Consider the following 22,622-nt stretch of genomic DNA (forward strand, 5'->3'; position numbering starts at 1 on the left):
TAAAATATCTGAATGTCCTAATCCATTGTATAAAACCTTGCAAAGATCTGTTGACATGCCTTCATTTAAGGAAAAAAACCAAACCCCTCATTGTCCCCAAAGAAGCCGTTGTTGCCTGTAGTCATACCCCTACACATGGCAAGGCCAGAGAGAAAGCTCCAACAGCAGACTGTTGAGTGTCCGCACTGCTTAATTGTTAGCAGACTCTTAGCATAGCCCTGGCTGTACCAACAAGCTGTTTTCAAGATAGGGCTCTGGCACGGGCCAGAAACAGTTCCCAGTAGGCCCTACAGACAAGACTACACAGGTTTGGTTCCTTCTCCACATACAGTGCTCCAACACTGTCCCAGCAAGGTTTGCATTCTCAAGCAATTCTACATGGCATTATGCCACACCGCAAGACATGTGACATCTAAGCTTGGTATCACGTAAACACCACTGTGGTGGACTGTACCACAGCCCCCATATTATTTCAGATGCTTTCAACTGGAATATCTATGCACAAAATAATAGGTATATCTAAGAATCACAGGAGAACTGCACAGGGCTCAGAAAAGACCTACACCCAAATATTAAGTAGGCAGAGGCAACTAGGTGGTGCTTACGTGGCAGAGAACAGTCGTTGGCATGGTTTTATTTAGCAGCAGAGACATGGCTTTTTTGCCGTTTGCGTATGGCAAAATGGCCATCCATTGATGACTGTAAATTACTCGAGTGACTTTAAGAACAGAAGAAAAGAGTACTATGCTTCTGCATATCTGCTGACATAAATGAGTCCAATGATGTCTTTAAAGATCCATTTAGATGTTTAAGATGATCTGTTACTATCCACTCAAGAATGCCAATGGTAAATATTGTCTTCAATGATTTATTTACTGTTTTAGCAGTTACCTACTTAGTTGCAGCTTTTTTTTTTTTTTTTAATTATCTTATTTTCTGATTCCCTTTCACATCAGGGGTTGTAAGATGTCTTCTGAAAAGATTAGGCACCAGTAAGCAGTGGAAACTTCATTCTCCTCTCTTCTGCATGCACATTCCTCAAGTTTAATAATGGAACATGATGCACTGGCAATCAAAGATTTTTTTCTTTCAAACTACAGGTGAGAATTTTTCTCTAGGAAGGCTTTTCTTGAGAAGTGCAAAGTCAACTTGCATTATTTTGATGTAGCTGTTACCATGAGCCAATATCCCTGAAGTTCTATGTCCATTTTCCATAGCATTTCCATATTATTTTTCCACTGTGGCATGAGTTGCAATGTTTTCTGGGACATCAAGCATTACAGCTGCTCTATCAGCTTTGCAAGTTTCAGAGAGCACGTAATTCTTTATCTTTTGGAGCAAAATAATGTACATCTGAAATTTCAGTAGCTTATCATATTCTTCATGCAACTTCTGACACGCTGTTCTCAGACAGGCTGCAGAACTGTCTTCTCAAATAAGGAGACCCACACATAGTGGGCTCTGAATAGTTCTTGTAATGTGCTTTTAATAAGGATAAAGTTTTTTTTTTAATTTAATAAACCTTGATACATAACAGAACTTAAGTTTCTTGCATCAAAAATGCATGACAAAACATAGCCTTCAAGTTCAGAAATTACAAAGAGGTTCAAGTTCAGGAATTATTGAGCATCACATGGTCAGAAGCCACATGACAAACTAACAAGGGATTTGGGGATGTAAACATACTACTGTTCAGAAGCAAGGCACCATATTCATGCTGCTATTTCCTCCCCCCAAACATTTCAGAAGGAAAGATCATAAGAATTTTCAATTCAAGGCCAAACTCAGGCTCATAGCTATCACATGCATAGAGCTCCAGCCATGTACAGAGAGTCCTTGAAACATTTTATTTTACCAGCTCATACTATGAAGTACCTCAGTATTCCTCCCTTTATTGCTTAGCCATGTTTTAACACTGGATAAATTTTGTTCTTAATTCTTTTCATGAAAATTCTCAAATGTGATCAAAGGCAGATAGAGACTTGTGTTTATCCTACTTTTTTTTTTTTTTTTTTTTTTTTTTTTTTTTTTTACAGAATGTTAGTAGGCTCATACAAGCACAATTTCTTAGCTCCTTGGAACAAAGGTTATTCTTTGTTTCAGGACTTCTCACACTAAGCATGACAGTCATGCCCCTTAAAAAAAAATCTTTATAGGATCAAAAAAAATCAAACCAAAAAACAAACAAACAAAAAAAAACCCCAACACCCCACATACTCTGTTACCCTTAGGACCAAACATTACCTTCATGTCAGTCTCTCTTGGAATGTGATCCTTAAAGTCTTCAATTGAACTTACAAGGAAAGGAATGTGATAGGATAAGACCTAAGGGAGACAAGTAAGAAATTAGAAAAAAATATTTTCAATATTAATGATCTCTTAGATACTAATGTTAATTTACTGAATTATTCTATTTTTTTCCATAAGTTATTTTACACATATAGATTAGTTTATTGATTTAAGATCTGAAAGCTTAATAAACTCAAAACTGAGCTGTTGGTGAACAAAGCAAAAATTTTTAAAATGCTTTAAACACTGAAAAGACTAACAGGCATGCTCCAATGCAAACCTATAGGTTCTAATGTAATATTGCCCTGAACAGTACCCAAAAAGTGCTAACTTCTTCCAGAACTTGTAATTCAAGGTTCAGTTATGACCGACTTCCTGTTTTACTCATGTGCCAAGCTTTTAAGAGGCACCATTTCTGAATAGCGAAGGTTCAAATACCTTAGTATTCCATTAAATCTAATGGAAATAACTGAATATGTTCTAAATTATTCATGCATTTCTTACATCTCTAAGTGCTTCCTGTGCCAATGACCGAAAGGACAAGATCACACCAATAATCGTCATTCTCTTCAAAACACTGTCAACAGCTGAAAAGAAATGAGAAGAAAAATAGTGAACAAGAACTTGTTGACATTTACAAGTTCGATTCCCCCCGCCCTCAAAAAATGAGAATGAAAGCATTTAACAAAATGCTGAAAAACATGTGGTACTGAAACAAAGGCATTGCTTTGAAAAAAGTAATTATCTGAAAATAAACATGTGCTAAAGCAGGTTTTCATATGTGAGCTGATGATGAAATTTTCAGAAGGCCTATATCCTGTAAAACAGGGAAGTGACCCTTGTTTTAAACACTTAACAATATACCATGCTAACCCTAGTTCTGTCTTTTCTTGAGTTTCAAATGTCTCATTTTAACAATTAATTTAAATAATTAAATTGTGTTCTTAATTACATTGTAAAAATACCCACCAAAGAATGCAATGATTTCCTGCAATGAAATCAAATCAGGAACATGTGATTTAGGAGAAATACATACTTTATGTGAAACAAAGCTCTGTGCCTTCTATTCTACAGCCATGTATTCAGCCAGTTTGCAGATTGTTATTATAGACATCACAAGAGACAGAAGTCTGTTTTACCTCTAAGCATTATCATTCTTGAAGAAAAAAAAAGATGCTTAAAGATCACTGCTATAGTGCCTGTGTACTGATATCTCATTTTGTCCACACATGACAAATTTTGAAGAGTTACATCAGTTCATACGAACCCACTTACACTGCAAGTAGCACACATTGTGCTGCTTCTGTTTACTTAATGCACAGACATTAATTTTTCCTCATTTTCTTTACAAAGACAAGGATGAAAACAATTCTACACCTTTAATAGGACCATTCTAGTTACCCACATGATAATCTTTTAAAGAGCGCTGCCATCTGGTCTGGCTTGTCGAAGCTGGTCCTCATTTGTGTTAGAACTTCAACATTCTCCACCACAAGTTTCTAAAGAGAAGCAAGGCTTCAGGTCAGCTACAGATCTCAGTTCATTAGCAGCAAGGTTAAGGGCATGGCTTAGGACTTTTTAGTCTGTCAGAGAGGAAACTAAACTCATGGAAGAGAGACGTTCTCACTGTATTCTTAATGGGACTACAACATTGGTGTCAGGTCCTACTGTACACAAAAGAAAAAGCTCTAATCACAGAACAGAGGATGAGATATGCCTAAGAACATGATTTTTACATTCAAAAAAATGTACAACCTCTTAAAATGAGGGAATGAAACTCAGTAAAATCAGACAATAGGTTATCATGCTATTTATACTTTTATAAGAAAATTAAACACGCACGCACAGATATATCTATATTATTTAGCTTCCAAAAGTAATCAAATCCTTTGGGATATCCTTTAGGTTTCACTAGAAACATTGAAAAGTTGAATGAAGAGTTTAAGAGCCAGACTGTTAAACCCCTGCGCAGTTTACTTGGGATTTTCTTCTATTACAGCATAAAGGAAAAAGAAAAAAAAAAAAAAAAACCCACACAACTTAGCCTAAAACAGTTATTAAACTCCCAAGTTCAACATTTTCCATGACAGCTTGACAAAAATTAAAAGATAAATGAGTATTTTTTCAAATTTATGATAGCTCTCCTATACGTCACTTGTAGCATTAGGGTAAATATAATAACTTTCCTGTAACTACTCTCCAAGTATATATTAGATTTAAATTTAAATTACTGAAATTGCATAACTACATCTATAAAATGTGTCAGATCCAAAAAGGATTATCTTGCTAACTGGGGAATTTATGTTGTGCCAAGCAGTAATTTTAAACCCCCTTCAAGCAAGAAACAGTTATGTTGCTCTTACAAAAATTATTTTTCAATTTGGTTACAAACTACTCTATTTTGCAAACAGAATGAATGATAACCTCTCTTCAGGCAGAGCGCAGCCAGTGGCTAAGAAAGTTTAGAGATCTCATGTTGTGCGCTTCTGAACACTAAATGAAGAAAGATAATGCCAGCTTTTCCTAAAGCATCATCTTTTAAAGAAGGGTTAATTTAGTGCTTTATATACTAAACAATATGAAGGTAGGAAAGAACTGAAGGATGGAAGAAGAAAACAGGATATTCTGGATTGGGTGTAGTCTCCTAAAGTGATTATCAACAGCTTTATTTTTCATGTGGACACATTTCAATCCAGCACAATTACTAAACAGCACAAACAAAAGGAGCAATGAGGAGGAGCAATGAAGAGCTACTATCCAGCAAACATGCAGACTACTCTAAGCATGGAACTCAATTTAAGATACTATATATAATCTAGGAAGTGAAGTATCAGCAGGATCCTACTGCTAAGGATCCAAGGACATATGAGAGAGAGAGAGAGAGTTCTGCTAACAGCTTCACAAGTTTTATTTTACTTCAACCCATGCTGAAAACAGGGCAAAACATAGCAATTGGCAAGCAGGGAAATTCAATTACAGAGTAAACATTCCTGTTACCACAGGAGGAGGGAGAGAGAAAAAAAAAAAAGCCAGCCCAAAAAACCCAAGATGACTTAAACCATAATGCCACTATGAAATAAACTGTGATCTCTGTTTACTGCCAACAATTAAGTAGCCTATGCAAAGCAGCTTAGATCTCAGCTAGCATTCAACTGCATTGTGTCATTGCTGCGCTATTTCCATAACCTCCATCCTTATTTCTCACTGAAGATAAGAAAAATGAAAGTGGAAAGAATGGAAAGAAATAAGCTATGGGAGACACCGCAAGCCCACTACCTCCACACATGTGCATATGTATATGCATGTAGACAGACACACACTTAAAACAAATTTCCAAGGTGAAAGCCAAAGCAAGATAGATCACTGGTTTGCACTTGAAATCAAGACAGGCAATTGTAAACCAACCAATACATCAGAACTTGGCAGATGTGTGACAATTTAATTAAATTCCCTCAAAGCTCTCCAGAACACAAGATTGAAAACAATAGCCCACGCGTTTTTACTGAGTCAAGCTTTCAGCTTTACAAAAATAACCAGCATATTGGTTTAAGTTTTAAAAAGGACAGGCTGGAATACCATTCAAAATAGTTACTTAAATGAAGCAAACGTTTTTCCCCTCAGTCTTAACCTCCAGATATAAAACCAGCACCTGGTCCCATTGTGGGATGAGAAAGCAAAGCAAGCATGTTGAAGCCTACTCTTACTAAATTCCCCATTCTATCCCCTTGTTACTTTCTTCTCCCAAAAACACAGATGTTTCTCAGTGCTCTCTGCTAAGTCAACTGCATCTAAGCCAGAGAGATGAACACTTTATTACTTTTCCTCCAAATATGAGGCCATGTTCATGTGGAACTACATTATGTATCACAAGATGATTTATCCTTAGGAGTATCAGAAAACAGATTTCAGAGATAATTAAAAGTTTCTTTAAAAAAATATACAGAGCTACAAGATCAATCATGCTGGTTTTGAAGAAGTATGACACACAACTTGACAATAATTGGATAAAGGCGGCAGCAGCCAGAAAATTTCTATTTAGTGACTTTGTGTTGTACTGGAATGAGACAGACAGCACTTTGTACCTAGCCAAGAGTTACATAAGTAAGCCTTTCTACTCAAACTGTTCTCACTTGGAAAGTCTCATCCTAAAGCTCAAGAATTTGAATAAGCATTAAACAAAACAAAACAAAAAAACCCACACAACCTACCCTAATTACCTTAACATTGTTCACTCAGGTCAGGGCTGATGCATGCTCTTGTGGGAGCTGGGAAAGTATGAGAACCCTCTCCTTAAGCTGCGCTGTTGAATAAAAGGCTTCAAATTTTGTAAGGCATGCTACATCCCAGCCACTCAACACCACTGAAATTCACAAAGTTTACTGAGAGAATAAGATCCTTGGAAACGCAAGGGAGGCGGGGGGGATGTATTTAAAAAAATGCTTTTAAAGGCCTGAAATTCTAAAAATAATTTAAAAATTATTGTTGAAAAAAAAAAGTTCTTTACATTCTTTTAAGTCTTTGATGTGCATTTTTTAAAAAAAAGCAGTAGACAGACATTGTAATTAGAGATTAAATAAATTCAAGATGATGAGATGTAATAATAACTTGCAATTAAACTTATAAATGACACTAAAAGAGTAAGTCATATGGAAAGCAGACATACGCCAACTAGTGGCATTTTTATCGTACGACTATCGTGGAAGAGTAATACATGTTATTCAATTTATTAAAACATCTTCCCACAAAGAGTTAAGTACACAGGCATCAAGTGCTTCCCCCATCATTGCTGCTTGTTGTTTTGAATATACATTTAACTAGCTTCCTTAACATGCTCATATTACTTTGGGAGGGAGGGGGTCTGTTTTACAGGACACTAACCTTATTTCTTGCCTTCATACAGTAAAATGGCAACAGCAGAAAAGGCTGAACTTTTTAATACAGGATCATTAGGACTGTATCTCCTACCACAATGCAACTTTTCTAAGCAAAGATGAATCACAATCTCAAAGCATGCGAAGTGTCACAGTCCATGAACAGTGCTTGTGTTACTGTAGGTAGCAGGTTTATTTACCAGAATACGAACTTCTATTATAAATGGATAGTATTCAATCAGAGTGAAAAATATGTTTAAAAATGGATAAAACTATCAAGGGAAACAAAATCAACTGAATTAAGTCTGCCATCCATGCAAAACGAAAAATATAAGCTAATATCCAGGGATAAAGAAAAGTAAGTCCCTGTAAATGTCTGGAACTTAGATAAAGATATGTTTTAGATTATTCATGCTAAGTTTTGGGAGTCAGTGGACATGTGGAAGCTCTCCTCAAGCACCCCATAGGTCTTAAAAAGCATTCCTCTTCTGACTGATGAGAAATGGGGACAAGACTTCTAACTTCGGTATCTAACATTGCAAGCAACTGTAGTTTGCATAAAGTCCTGTGCATTAAGCTATTTAAGAAAATGGGATATAAATATATTTTCAAATGTACTACTATAGAATCAGAGTAAAATTCACAGCATATTCAGTTTGCATTTGGTAAGTAATTTCATAAAGATGGCACATAAAAGCACAGCTATTCAATGTCATAATGGAAGCCTGCACGGACGACCTTCCCCACCCCTATCCAAGGTTACCTTAAGCTCAGCAACTTGAGAAGAAATGTGCCACATCAGACTTTCACTTAGGAATTTCATGCCATATGGTCCCAGAAGCTCAGAGAGGGCTCTCATTTCTGAGAAATAAAACAAGTGGTTCTACTTCAAACATTCCTTCTTCAGTTATTTGATGCCCATCATGTAGCTAGCAATATTTTATTTGCTAAAATATTTACCTCAAAATTGAATTTTAGATACAAAAATTTATATCATAATAGAACTAAAGTAACAGTCACTAATGAATCATATACTGTACTCTATATCTCAAATGCAGCAACCATACTTTTACTAAGAATAGGAAAAGTTAAATATGCCAAAACACAGAGGCAGCAAGAATGAAAATTATATAAAATAATACTGAAGGTTAATAAAACACTTTAAGAGTTGCTGCTATTCCAATTACTCAAGCATATGATAACTATCCCTCACATATATTTGGCAGAAGCATCATACGAAGTTTACCTGATATGTCAGAGTATTCCTCAGCATTAAATGTCAATTCATTTTCTGTTGGCAAATTCACAAAAGCCTTCATGGCTGGAAAATACGCTATGTGACCATTGCTAACTTGCCTTAGCAAAGTTTCCAAATACCTTACCAAGAGGAGAAAAAAGCTTTAGGTGAAAAGACAATCCCTCAGTATGTCCAAGTGTAAGTACTCTATATAGATGAAACCTTCTCTTGTGATAAAGAAACAGCACTCTCTACAGGCTAAAGTCTCACTTTCACAGTTCAGCTGATGACTACATCTTATTCTACATCTTTCACCTATAAAAAGATGAAATTCACAACAATCAAACTTTAAAGTGTTTCTAAAGGTATTGGGAGAAGTAAGCCTGTGCAGTCTGAAACTTAAGAAAGTCTCAAGCACTTAGACCACATGTAATTCCACTTCCCAAATTCCAGATGCTTAATTAAAATAAATAAATAAATAAAGCTTGTAACATATACACATATTTACTTACCAATTTGTGTATAGACTGGTAATGGTTGGTTCACCATGACTATCTAAATGCTGGGTTTGCTGAAGAAGAACATTGTTAAATACTCGCGTAATGTCGATCTGTACATAGTTTTCTATTGACTGGAGGACTGTCATATAGGCTCTCACACTGGTTAACAGCTCTGAAGGCTTTGCAATCTCTTGTGTTGCTTGATTATACATAGTCATTCCAACAATTGACCTTTTAAAACAAAAAAAATTGGGAGTTACATGCATTTATTAGTAAAATTAAACAGAGACAAATATGCAGCTATTGAATGATTTTATATTCAAAGCTTTTATCTGAATACTTTGTTAATCTGCAAGTGTGAAATTCTTGTGTGAAAATCTTGTATCAATGAATATGCTATACTAGCAATTTTAAGAATAGTCCTAAACACCAAAGACCACTGTATTCATAATAATGTCTCCAGCAAGAAGTTCATGTGACTGTAAGAATGGTCACTGAGCATTATAAACATAAGGCTTTTCTTCCCATATGTAAACTAATCCATGATGTGGAATATTTCATTTAGAGCTAGTTTGGCAAATAAACAAATTGTAGCACATGCTTTCATTTGTCCAAATTCTCACTATAAATAAAATCAGGCTTCTAATAACAGATGTTACATATATCATGCTAGCTTTCAAGCTAGATCAGCTGCACAAAGGACTATTTCCTTTTAACATGAATGGGCAAGCAGTTGCTCAGCACCTCATAGAATCAGGTGTTCATACAACCTGAATCAGAGAGTTCTTAAGGCAAACAAACTCTTCTTAGTAAATACTTGTTCTAATATTCATTTTAAGCCTAAGTCTCAAACATTCAGAATTAAGCTTTAATTGGTATGTACTTTTCAACAGCAGGATAACAGAAGCAAAAACAAAAAAGAAAGCAAGCAGTAGATTGCTGTCTTCATCAGAGGTGAACAGGCTGAGTTATTCTGGAGGAGAACATAAGCTTAATGAATTTTTTTTGTTGTTTCTTGGAAACAAGTAAATAAGCCTATTTTCACGAATTTATTTCTGATGCATTCTTTTCTTTTTAAACCCAGTTCAAAACTGGTCACATTACAAAATTAAGGTGGCATAATAATAAGCTATAGTCCAATCATCCATGAAAACAGAGTAGCTGAAAATATACTTCCCCCAGACACAGAAATCAACACCTTCAACTAAAGGTAAATTGCAAGCCTCTAGAAGAAACGCGACTTAAATATCAGAAAAATAATTACAGACTGAACATTTATCCAGCTTGGCTAACAAGGCTCATTTCTTGCTTGAGGCAAGAAAAAGGAAAGCGGTCTTCGGAAACCATTTGTTTCTTGCCTACGACTTCGGCACCAATCCACAAGCCCAAAACAACCCCCAAACTAAAACAGACAAGCAAAAATCACCTGCAGCACTCCAGATTCATAATCCTGAAGATTACAGTTGACATATTATAAAGTCATGAAGTTATATTTACTATTATGCCACCTTGTCTTACTTCAACAGTGGGGTGCTTTAGTGACATAGTATCATGTCTTGATGATTAAAAATTTCATAAACTATTTACAGCTTGCTTGGAATATGTAGTTAAAATCCTCAGCATAAAATATAATCAGGACAAACGGCTGTTTTAGTAAGAAAACCTCTCCAGGAATTGCCTTTTGTCTATTTCTGCAAACGATGATGGAAAGACCAAGGTAAGGACAGAAATGAGTATCAAGTGACAATACTACTTATTTTAAGAAGAAAGGTAATTAATAAAAGAAAATCTTCTCAGTTAGCTTTGCCAGCTCTTGAGTTCTGATTTTCAGATTTCCCTTTCAGCAAGCCACAAACACTTGAAACAATGCCTAACACTGTAATACAACTGCGCAAAGAAAGTCCCTATAACCTAAGAGAGCCTAAAAATAGGCATCACCAACTTCTGCAAAACATACAGGATTAGGAACGTAGGATCAGGCTGTTAAGAAGGTGCTACTGATTTTGAAACATTTTGTTTTAAAGCAAGAACTACCTACTGTGTATGTCTGCACAACTAATTTATTCGTAATTTCAGTCACAATTGGATTTAAGGTTTTGCAATCCACCTTTAAAAAGAAGTTTTACGTAGTAAGTACACAATACTTTATGTCAAACTAAGAGAGATTTACCTTGTTTATGAATAAACCTGTCTTTACAATATATCTTACTTGGTAAAGCGGATTTCCAGGTGAGACGTTAAATATTCTCTTGGGGTAAACGTGTGTTCCCAAACCACCATGTTTGGTACATAATTGATTGAGAAGCAGAGCTCAGAAAGTGCAGTGTGCAGTTTGTCCAGGCTTTAAGAACAGTAAACAAGAAATTACAAAAAAATATTTAAAGAACCATAAATATTTTTATTTTGGAAAGCAGATGTTGGAAGGAGATGGAAGGAGCTTAAAAGCAGGTACAACTGCAACTCTTTATTATTTTTATTTGCTTTTGGAGATTTTTTTTTCTAGCTTATTGCTTTTAACAGCATTTCAGTAAGAACACAGAAGCCTACAACTGCATATTGATCTGTATTATACACAGTAATACCTATATTCCTCTCAACTAACTGCCTGCTTAGGGGCTTGTTTCTTAACCCAACCTGGCAATACAAGTGATGCGTGTTACTAGTTGGCACTAAAAGCCTTAAGAAAATTAAAAAAAAAAAAAAGTCTTAAACTACAAATCGTTTTTTTTCCTTCAACCTCTCTAAGCATTACAGCTTTCTGATGTTTGTTTTTTGTGACTGTAGCAAAAAGACTTTCTTTTCAGAGGCCTGGCTTAACCCCTCTCAGCAACAACTTCAAGCATTTAGGGTTTTCTTTTCATAGCTTCCTTCCTCCTCTTATTTTTATCACTTTATCACCTTGCCTTATGATCTTTCCTAACAATTATCTTCTACCTTGCTGTTTTTCCTCCTCTATCCTCTTCTCTTACACCTCAGTCTGGATTTATTCAACTTCATCTCTTTCAGGTGGGGTTTTGTGTTTGTTTAGTTTGCTGGTGTTTTCAACTTCTCTACAGCCACTAAGAAGGAAACCTTCCCAAAGGATGGACGAGGAACAGAGCTTCAACTCCATCCCAGCAGATGGAGGCAACAAACAGCCTTTCAGTGGCAAGAACATCCAGTGCAGCCTGTACTGTTTCTAGTTAACAGTGTTAAGCAAGGCATAATCAAAAATGCCATGCGCTCCTTGGACTCCCACAACAATAAACGTGACTGTTCAGTAGACCTAACTAAAGCATGGGGATCCTTCCTGCTCAGGAAAGGAAGCAGCTGAAGGGATAAGTTTAACGAAATATATATCCCTAATGCTCTAAATAAAGATATTTCAGTCTCTATACAACATCACAGACTCAGAGCCCAGAAAGTTATTGTATTTACAGACAAAAAAGCTTACTCAAATAAAAAAAGCAAGAAGTATTCAATATATAAAACACATGAATTTTGACTGGGAATTTGCAGTAAAAGGAGCAGAAGAGACTTACTTTGTCACAACCAATCTGTTTTTTCTCATGCTTTCTACTCCTGGTTTCTCCCTTTCTGGTTCTCCTTTCTTTCCAGTTTGTTTTTTTGACTTCTTGTTCACTGCTTGACTGATGGTTTTGGCACAATGTTTTGGCAGCAACTAGTAGAGGGAAAGAGAAATTCCCGCCATCCCCCGGAAAATTAAAATCCAATTTTAGAAGAAAAATTAAAATCCAATTTCTTAGCAGGTATGAGATGAACCGTAAGCTTACAGTTCAGATCAAGACTTCATTACACACATAAACCTTCTCATTTTGACTACTATCTATAAAATTCTAATAAAAAAGAGTTTTCCTCAAACTGCCTTCAATGTAATAAAAATAAAACTTTCCTAAAACAGGAAAAAATAAGGAGGTGAACAGAAAATATAGCTGTAAAATTTAGAAAGTTGAATGACCTAAAAAAAACTCAAAGGAGAATTAAAAGACTATATACACACATACTAGCAGATATACACAAGTTTTTTTTATGAACTCTGATTATAGGAGATGCAGCATGAAGTATCATTCCATGTTAAATAAAGCACATCACACGCAAAGTTTCAAAACATTCAACATGAAACTATGTGAAGTTTAACTTGTATCTAAATTTTACACAGCATAATATTTATATTTCATTTATATTCCCCACTAACACAAAAGCTCTTGCGTAAAGCACTAGGATTTGGATGATAATAGTTTAATTGTGCTACAATCATGATTTTGAAAATTATGCATTATTTAATGAATTATTCTCTAAAACGATATTCATAATAGATTCCGATAATCAAAGCAGATTTATATTATCACCACCTTAGAACTATCAGCTGAATAAAACATTCTGCCTCATCAAAAGCAAGAATAGCTACACCTACCTGATCACTCAGTGTACATTGTTCTGTGCAAATATCCGTGATAAGATTTCGAGCTTGCTTAGCCATCTCATCCAAGAACATGTTACATAGGGAAAGACTGCGATCTCCAATATGATGTCGCTGTTAAAAGAGAAAGTTGAGGAGTCTCTTTTTCAGTTCCCTGTTAGTCCTACAATATTCACACAACATGTACACTGTACTGCAGATAACTGTTAACCAAATCAGAGAATGGGGTACTAGAACTAAATGTCTAATCTCTAAGCCCATTTATCACTGAGACCAGAAGGGTCTTCCTTAGGTAGTAATCAAATGTAGTAAATCCCTGTTCTGTCCCTTGTGGGGTAGCCACCTGAGGGCAATGACTAGTTTCTTCACAGACCTTTAAGCTCAAACTCTCTTGAGCTATACACCTGAAAAATAAGAAATCCATTTCTTTGAAAGTTAATTCCTGTTTTTTTGGTGACATTTACAAACTAAGAACAGCTTCAATAGAGTTTGTATAGGTAGGCTGATGTGGCAATTAAGCAATACATCTCCTATTTTTGTTTTAAGCTGACCTAAAGCATCACACACACATGTCATTACATATGCACAGCTTTTCTAATCAGAACACAACACTATAGAATGTTCCTAAAAATAGGCACAGAATACACAGAGAAAAAGAGTTTGAAGTTTTCCAGAAGGAATCCTGTATGTCAGTCTAAGACCATTATATTTAAACAAAAAGATTATTTTAGAAAGTTGAAATAAAGCAGTCATCCTGGAGATTTTAAGAAAGTCCAGCAAAAACTTTCTCCCTTTGTAATACTTTTTTTTTTTTTTTTTAAACTGCTGATGAGGCACTTCAGTTCTAAACAAAACTCTGATAAAAACCCTACTTTATTAAGTATGGGAATTAGAGATCTAGCACTCCTCCTGAGCAGTTATGCTATATTTATTTACTGTATTATATCCATTTTAAATAATAGATTAATTAGTAAAATTTATCTCAGCTCCTTTCATTCTTGAGGATTTGAGGGGGGAGGTAACTTGAACCATGAAATCTTCAAAGTCACTGGCATTGCATATTGTCATTAACACTGTTTTTGATATTTTGCAAAACTCTTCATGTAAAAAAGAGGCAAAATATATCAAAAAAGTAGATTTTCATCTTTAATTTTGAGCTGAATTTACTTTAGAGCATCCAATACTCAAGGTTTCTGGGAATTTCCCCCTCATTAATTTGTACCACTATTAAACCTAAGAGGAGAAGAGTATTCAGCTCAAGTTATAGAGAAAGCACAGCGTCATACCATTGAAAAAGTCAATAATGCAGCCCTGATACATACATTGGTTTTTGGATTCAGTTCTTTTTTTACTGGATCTGCACAAGCACAGCGTTCTGTCTCAATGAAATCCTTCATGTTTACTTTGTAATGGCCACACACTACACACAGGGCAACAAAGACTACTTTTCCAAAACAAGAATAGTTACTAAATCATGCAATCCATATATTGAATTAAATGTTCTGTTAGCTGAGGCAAAATGTGCTTGCTACAGCTGAATTTAAAGTAACTAGTGTATAGTGGACCTTGTCTACTTGACTCCTGACTGTTACTATAATGGTTCTGAAAGACGTCTCTTGTCCTGAAGGGAAGATTTCCTGGAAACTTTTTAGTGGTTGTCTAATATAAATTAAGTTTGCAGCTGTACGAAGCACAGTAGACAGAGGAAATAATGACACAGACGAATATGAAACAGGATAACAGAAGAGGATTTGACATTTAAATAAGAAAAACATACATACTTCAATAAATTTTATTCATCTAATTGTTTTCAGATCAGCACTGTTAAGAATGAAAATGCACCATCACAAATACTAAACAAATTTGGCCAAGTTAACCCCTGGAGTAATTCCAAGGTCAATAAATGTTTAAGAAACATACTGAAGGATCTATTTCATTACAACATAAAAACACAAAGAATTTTCTCAGAACGAAACTATTTGCTTTAACAAGCAGCACTTTGCTTTTTTCATTTCTAATTCTAACCAAAGGCAAGGGGGACAGCCAACTGAATGCCTGCATTATCCTGTATTTCACTTAATTTTTTTTTTTTAAACTTACTAAAGAAATACCATTTATAACAAGTCATACAGAACTCCTGACTTGCTATTTCCTTTTCTAACTACAAGCTTATAAACCATTTTAAAAGAACTTTTGCTTATAAAATTTAATAGGCATGTGGTATTTACTAGCATCTAAATCTTGATAAGCGATACGACAGAAGTCATACACACAGTACCTGCTTTAGTACATTTCTCTGTTCCTCAAAACAGAATCAACTAGTAAATGGACCCCTGGTAGTCAATGGTCAGGAGATCTGAGCTTCCTTTCAAGTTCTGCCATGAACCCACCGATTGATCCCCGTCCAACCCTTGTACCTTAGTTTCTCCCTCTCTTTAAAACAAGAATACTTGCTCACTTCAGAAAAGGACTCTGAAATCTATGGATGAAGGATCACATGTTGTTAAGTTATTAAGTTATCTACATGATTTACTTCCCTTTTTACCACTATTCTCCCTTGAATCTTAGAGATTGGTATAATACTTTCAGTGTTCTGTATTAGTCCTCTGTACTTTAAATGACAACTGAAAATATCTAAGACAATGTATTTAAAAATTACCTCTTCTGGGCATAGTTCATGGGTGCAGCTCATAAAATGAGTACAAAGCAGTGGGAATGCAATTGAATATCTTGATTGAGAGGGAAGCTCCAAACACTGCTGAAACATCTTCTCAAAAGCACGACTATAAAAACTGATCAGAAATAGACATTTAAATGGAGTACATATATACAATTTCTGAAAATAAAGTCTACTTTACACAGATCAAATATGCTATTAGTTTCAGATTTGTAACTATAGCTTACATCCAATAAAAAAAGTGCATCATTTTTCCAAAGAAGTATGTTTTCTGTGTTCACTTCTGAATGGATTTTTATTTCCATCTCTCTGTTACTATAATATTTTTATTCCGATGTTTGCCATATTGGCATTGCAAAAATTGGCTACTTTTGTAAATTTAAATTTCTCAAATTTATGAAGGAAGAATCTGCAAATGACCCCAGTTCAATTACATGACTGCCTGAAGAATCTCTCTAGACCTAGGTTTAGTAGAGCTAAAACTCTACTGACAGATCTTCAGAAATAGCTTTATCAAATTAATTCTGATGGGACACCAAGAAGATTGCTTGTGTTTCATGATTGTTACTTTCCAAGTAATCTTTAGAAAAATATTCTGAAAAACTCCTCATGCAAAAAACAAAACAAAACAAAAAAAACAAATACCCCACCATCATCTTTGTCAGCTCTTCAACAGTCATGGCAACTGAATAAGGATTGGACAGAGTCAAATCTAGCCACTATAAAACAGCATCCTTCAGAACAGATGCATGCTTCTTCACTGGAAGCTAAAAAAATAAGGTTCTACAGTGGGGTTTAGCCATGTTTCTCCAAGACTAACATTTTCACACTGTGACTTCAGACAATTTATTTTAACTACTGCTTACACATTGTATTTGTCTACTGATCCTACAAACATTTAATTATTTCAGTCTTAAACAATCACAGAAAGATTTCAATCAACCTGCCTCTTGATCCTGTTTTCACAGTCCTTTTAATCTGGTTTTCTAAAAGCTAGACATTTGGAATTTACTCTCTCCAAAGCAGCTAATGCCAGCAAATATTACTGAGTCGGGGGGGGGGGGGGAAGGAAAAGGAATTTACTATGAAAAATTAATTATTTACAAGTAGCAATGGCCAGTTACCTCTTCTTGTTTGGGGACAAGTGAAGGAAGAGAGAAGGGAATCAAGGACATTTTTCTCTTCTAATGCAGGAACTCTACGAAACATTTACAACTACGCTAAAATAAACTTGATTCCATTTCTTATTTAATCAACTTATTTGGCTAGCGCATTATTAGATTCCAGTCATGGGGACGCAAGCTGCACAGACATAACAGAACTTTAACAGGTGTAAGAGAACTAATCACTTTGAATTATTGCTTTAACACATCTGAAAACCATTAAAGTTCTGAACAATCAGAGCTTTGAATTGATACATTTGAACAATTAAAGCACTGCTGAACTGTCTTTCACTAGATTTTCAACTAAGATATTTTACTAGGATTGATTTTATAACATTTTAAGTGAAAAATCTTAAAAACCTATATTGTAATTTGTTACCAAAAAACCCAGTTTCTGAGGGAAAAGAATCATGATCACCAGGATGTGAGAGTTATGCATAGTAATAATGGGAGAATAGAAGTTACTTCTTTACATTAAAAGAACAAAAGTTATATACATTTTGATAGCAGAACTCTCAGTATCTTTGATTCCTAGCTATGAAAGTATGTCAGGAAATTTAAATCATGGCTGGCCTCAATGGATGGGAATGCAAAATGGTTAAAGTCTCCATCAGCAATGGAGTGAAACAATATTTATTTATCAATATATTAGCAAGCCAAAATCCTTCCTTACAATAATGAAGTTTGACTACCTGCATGACAAAAGCTATATGGTTTCCCTGTATTGGTCTATATTTGAAGCAGTACACTTCATTTAGAAAAAGGTTTAATCTGAATTTTAAAACCATAGTGTTATAACCATGACGTTCAGAAATTGTTTCAACAGTTAACTAGTTTGAAGAATTCATTCTTGAAATCTTAATTAGCTTAGGTTCAGCTCAGTTTGATTTTTATAAAGATGGTACTCCATAAAAAGCTACTAATAATCTGATTAAATCAGGACCTTAACTTTTCTTGATAAGCGAAATAGTCCTTAACTTTATGTAGATAAGGCACTATAATACATCGATTATAATCCTTTTTTCCAACATTAGTCTTCAATTTTTCTTCCAGACCTGACATTTAAGTGGCAACTGCATCAGAGCATCCTGCAAGATAAACTTCCTACTACTAAATTCAATTTATGGAATTAAGAATGATGTTATCTCCTTAACTCTATCATTCCCACTGTGATCTGACATGCAGAATGATTCTGCATTTTTAGTTTTTGGATGACACTACTTTTGATCGTGTTGTAACACTTTTTTGCTTTCAGTCCACCTATCAATTCAGATCTTTCTCAGCAAAACAATCTCTTCATTATTTGCCAGTCTAAGTGCCACATCTACATATCTGAAGAGCACTGATTCTACTTGTGAAGGTAGCATGGAAAGGCAAGTCACCAATTCACAAAAATGCGCTGGGGGGCCAAAAAATCCACTCAGTCAGGATTCTCTGTTTATAAATACATTTTGAAATCTATTAAAATTAGATAAGCACTAAATGAAAGTTATTTTGTATTAAGTGCAATTTTCCAGCACAGCAACTCTTCTGAAATAATTTCTCACTCAAAGACATAATTTTTGAAGTGCCACACTTCTAATAATTAAAAGAGAGTTTCTAAAAACAGCTTAAGCTACTTTGCTTATTAGAAGAAAGGTTAAAGTCAGCCATAACAATCTAGAGTACTTATCACGAGGAATGTAAACTGGCAGAGGCTTATTCAGCCTTTCAAAGATGCAGGCACTGCATCTGACTACGAGTTGAGAATAGCAAAAAATGATTCTAGAAACACAGAAAAGGCATGTATGGGTATTACAGATGTTAGTAAAGAATGAGGCAAAAATGTGGCAGAATGATTAGTCATATTGCCTCACTCTTTCGCTATTTAAAAATTACACTCGAAAGGATGAATCAAACAACAAAAAGCTGCTACAGCCAGGTTTGTAACATACCAGAATATAGAAAGATCTGAGGTTTCAACCAGCATCTCCACCAAAGAATCTACCATTTTTGTGTGAAAAATGATGGTGTTCATCATTTTCCCAAGTTCTCTATGGTCCGCAAGACTAAGTGAGGCTTTTGAAACACTGGTGTAGGCCTGGAAAGACATAAGAACAATTTAATGTTATATCTACAGTTGCTTTTCTGCAAATTCCACTATTGTTGCCCAACATAAAGTTTAAATACTGATTAAGCTAAGCACAGAACATCTATGCTTTTAAAGACAGTGCATAGCTCACCTATCTTTGCACTATAACTTAAGAAAAGCAAACCGCCTTTCAATGACATCTCCAAAAGTCACTCAAGTGTGACACTAACACACAGAAAAGTTGTAGGACAAAAGTGTTGACAAAAAACCAAACGCACACTTGTGGTACTAAGCTGAGTGAGGCCTTCCCTCACAAAGGGACGCCATTCCTTCTAATAATCAAGCTGAGGCAAGCAAGAAGAAAAGAGCAAATTTTGAAAATGATCTAGCAATAATAAATTAACATCTTATCTTGAGAAAATGGCTTTGCAGTATAAACAGTACTCCCCCCTTTATAAAGTCAACTGAAGATAATATCATTGCAATGCACAGAAGTAAATTCACTGAACAATTTCTTACTAAAAAAAGTCTCTACCTTCCCTTGACTGAGTAGGCTGTATCATAGTCTATAGAGCACAAAGCTGCCAGCAAACTGCTTGTGCTCAATATACTCTATTTGCAAAAAGTATGTAACACAAAGACAAAAATAAAATTACATCAAAATGTGGCAAATTATCTGCTTAAGAACTGCTAGATTTTAAAAGGTGAAGAGCAAGTTATCCTGAGATATCCTGTCATCCACTTGCAATGTGAAAGTAACCTAGAAAAGCAGCAATTTATTACTATCTTGAAACCAAAATGTGTATTAAAATCGGAAGTGCCATACATAGAAAGTCTTACCTGCAATCTAAACCAATCTAATCTCATTCCCCTGAAGTCAAATACCTCTCCATCTTCAACTGCATTTGCAAAAAATACAGAATATGAAATCTTTAGGAGAAGAACTACAAGCATTCAGACATATTAAATCAGTTTTTGGAAAAAAGAAGTACTGAAGAATTACTTGGCTACTGAACTTCACACTGTTACCTAATAATATCATTGCAGCACAACTACATTAATAGGAATTAGAATAGCTAGATGAAAATATCTTTATGCTTTCTAGATGAAGATACCCATATGCTTTCTAAATTAAAATGTAGGATTTCTTCCAAAATAGCCTTCTTCAAAAGCTTTATCTATACAGACTTGCATCACTACTTTGAGCCTCGTAAAAGATTTTAAATGTTTTTTCTCTCTTTTAAGACATTCTCTGAATAAATGACTACCTGAATAAACAAATGGTTTCTTCTCTGGAAATGGACAGTGATTACTTCAGAATAAGAATTAAAGTGCATTTGGAATGTGTTTTTGTTACTTTTACTACAATATTTAATGAGTGTCTTTCGGCTACACAAATCTCAACTTTTAAGTGCAAGAATGAAAGTGTTGTTCACTGTGCTTGGTGCCATGCACTTCAGTGTAACCTCAACTTTAATATGCTCCCAGGTCATTGCAAATGTTCACTAAGCTTCTCCCACACGCGCAGTACAAGCCTTCCCCCCATTATTCCAGTACTCTGCTCTACTTCCCTGCCGCCTCCTTCCTACTTTTTATTGAGTTTTGTTCTCTACGCTGTTCTCTTTAAGTTATATCAGAACCATGACAAAAAGCATGCATGACTATTTTACTCCAAGAAGTTTCTTCTTCTGCTCGATATACCTTATTTAGGCATAGCCACCTAAGGTTCAGCTACCTTATTTGCTGCTTAGAACAAAGTTTTATGCTTTGCTTGTGCATAACAAAATACTTTTTCCTGATTTCCAGGAAGTCGGGAATCAGGATTCCTTTCTGTAATTTGCCTTTCCAGAGGGCACACTGAATTACTGCAGCAGATGAGGTAAACTAAGAAATGGGAAGTTAACTGTAAAAGGGACACAGAATAAGCAGGTACCACAAAGCAGTTGAGGGAACAACTTCAGTTTATCCAAGTTACCTACAACTACTGATTGCATAAAACAAAAAAAGACAAAGTTTCCCAGAGGAATCTGTCATTTGGTTACAGTTTCCTCAAGTTCATTTGAACAGACTTACCTTGCTTCACACTAAGTGAAGTCATGGTGTTTACAAAAGAGGACATGATGATCGATTCATCCTCTGGGCACACTGAAAGATTCTAAAATAAATGTTGTTACTATTTATCTCTCCAACTTGATTTCCGAAAGAATGTCAATTCCCAAACCCAATTTATCAACTATACTTTGAAATGAGTTTTATATATTTACAAAAGACAGCTTGATCAGTGGAATATTTTAAGTAGTGCTATTTAACAATAATTTTACTTTTCTAATTCATTGGCTGATGACAAATACCTAGAAAAGCTTGTATCCAAACCAACAGAGGCTCAAAGTAGAAAAATCTCTGTCAGCAAATATGTCCCCACACTTTCAGGTTTTAGTCATTTATATGAGGCAAACATTTTTCTGACCTCTGCAGGCATCCGATTTGCCTGCATGGAAAATTTAGCCATGGTAGGCTACAATACAGACTATTAAACATAACATCATCACCTCAGATTAAGGCCTTGATTCGCAAAGGACTCTGTATCAACAGATTTCAGCATTTTAGACTTCATGAACTAAGCTTGCTTTGAATGACATAGACCATCTGGAAGATGGGCTATCAAGTTTTCAAACCCTACAGAACGCAACAGTTCATAAAGAAGCCGCTTCAGCAACTGTTACAATCATATTTCTATTTAACAATACAAAGTAGAAGTTTCATATAATTCCAGATGACTGACATTTTTAACGTAAGAAAGATCCAAAAAAAAAAAAAAAAAATCCAAATTATCACTCTATCATCTCTGTCTAGTCTTGTGTTTGATACTTGCTATGAATGAATTGGAACTAGATTTAAGTCATTGTTAATATCATTCTCTCATTTCAGTTTGATCCTAAGGATTATTCTTTCTAAACACAGAATATCTGTGCCACTTGTACAGCTTTCGGAAGTCATTCACTGAAGCTGGAAATTCATCTCTCAGGAACCAATGACAAAACTCAAAACATTTCATTCTGTCACTAACATATCTGTTAAAGTATACAGAGCTATAAGTAAGCAAAAAATCCCCAAATAGAATTATTTTGATATGAAAAGTAAACTCAAAGATTCAGTTCTATTAATAGCTTAAACAACAAGGAAATAAAACTATTTAAACAGTTTAAATACCAATTTAAATAAACAGTAGGAGATATAAGTTCTAGCTTTTCGTAACTGATGTATTGCTTAAAGTGTTAAATTAATTCTTGCAAACAACAAAAAAACCTACAATACAATATAAACTTGTCAACAGCATAAGTAGCTAACATTCACAAAATTTGGGCTCCACCTTGTGGTCACTAGAGAATAAAAT

General features: G+C 34.9%; 1 protein-coding gene across 3 annotated transcripts in view; it reads right to left on the reverse strand.

Annotated features, from left to right (window-relative positions):
• The window catches only part of NCKAP1 (NCK associated protein 1), a 68,737-nt gene that overhangs the window by 11,195 nt on the left and 34,920 nt on the right, over positions 1–22,622 (reverse strand). For all 3 annotated transcript variants that reach the window (XM_064515049.1, XM_064515048.1, XM_026110228.2), the window contains exons 14-26: positions 21,302–21,383; positions 20,069–20,127; positions 19,092–19,237; positions 15,977–16,109; positions 13,312–13,431; positions 12,419–12,558; positions 11,107–11,238; positions 8,910–9,128; positions 8,407–8,537; positions 7,924–8,021; positions 3,695–3,788; positions 2,794–2,876; positions 2,245–2,325 (exon numbers count right to left, since the gene is read on the reverse strand). In XM_064515049.1, coding sequence (XP_064371119.1) covers positions 2,245–2,325; positions 2,794–2,876; positions 3,695–3,788; positions 7,924–8,021; positions 8,407–8,537; positions 8,910–9,128; positions 11,107–11,238; positions 12,419–12,558; positions 13,312–13,431; positions 15,977–16,109; positions 19,092–19,237; positions 20,069–20,127; positions 21,302–21,383 — 1,518 coding nt within the window. The remainder of the gene's footprint in view (positions 1–2,244; positions 2,326–2,793; positions 2,877–3,694; positions 3,789–7,923; positions 8,022–8,406; positions 8,538–8,909; positions 9,129–11,106; positions 11,239–12,418; positions 12,559–13,311; positions 13,432–15,976; positions 16,110–19,091; positions 19,238–20,068; positions 20,128–21,301; positions 21,384–22,622) is intronic.

Source organism: Dromaius novaehollandiae, chromosome 7, assembly GCF_036370855.1.
Source record: "Dromaius novaehollandiae isolate bDroNov1 chromosome 7, bDroNov1.hap1, whole genome shotgun sequence".
NCBI lineage: Eukaryota > Metazoa > Chordata > Aves > Casuariiformes > Dromaiidae > Dromaius > Dromaius novaehollandiae.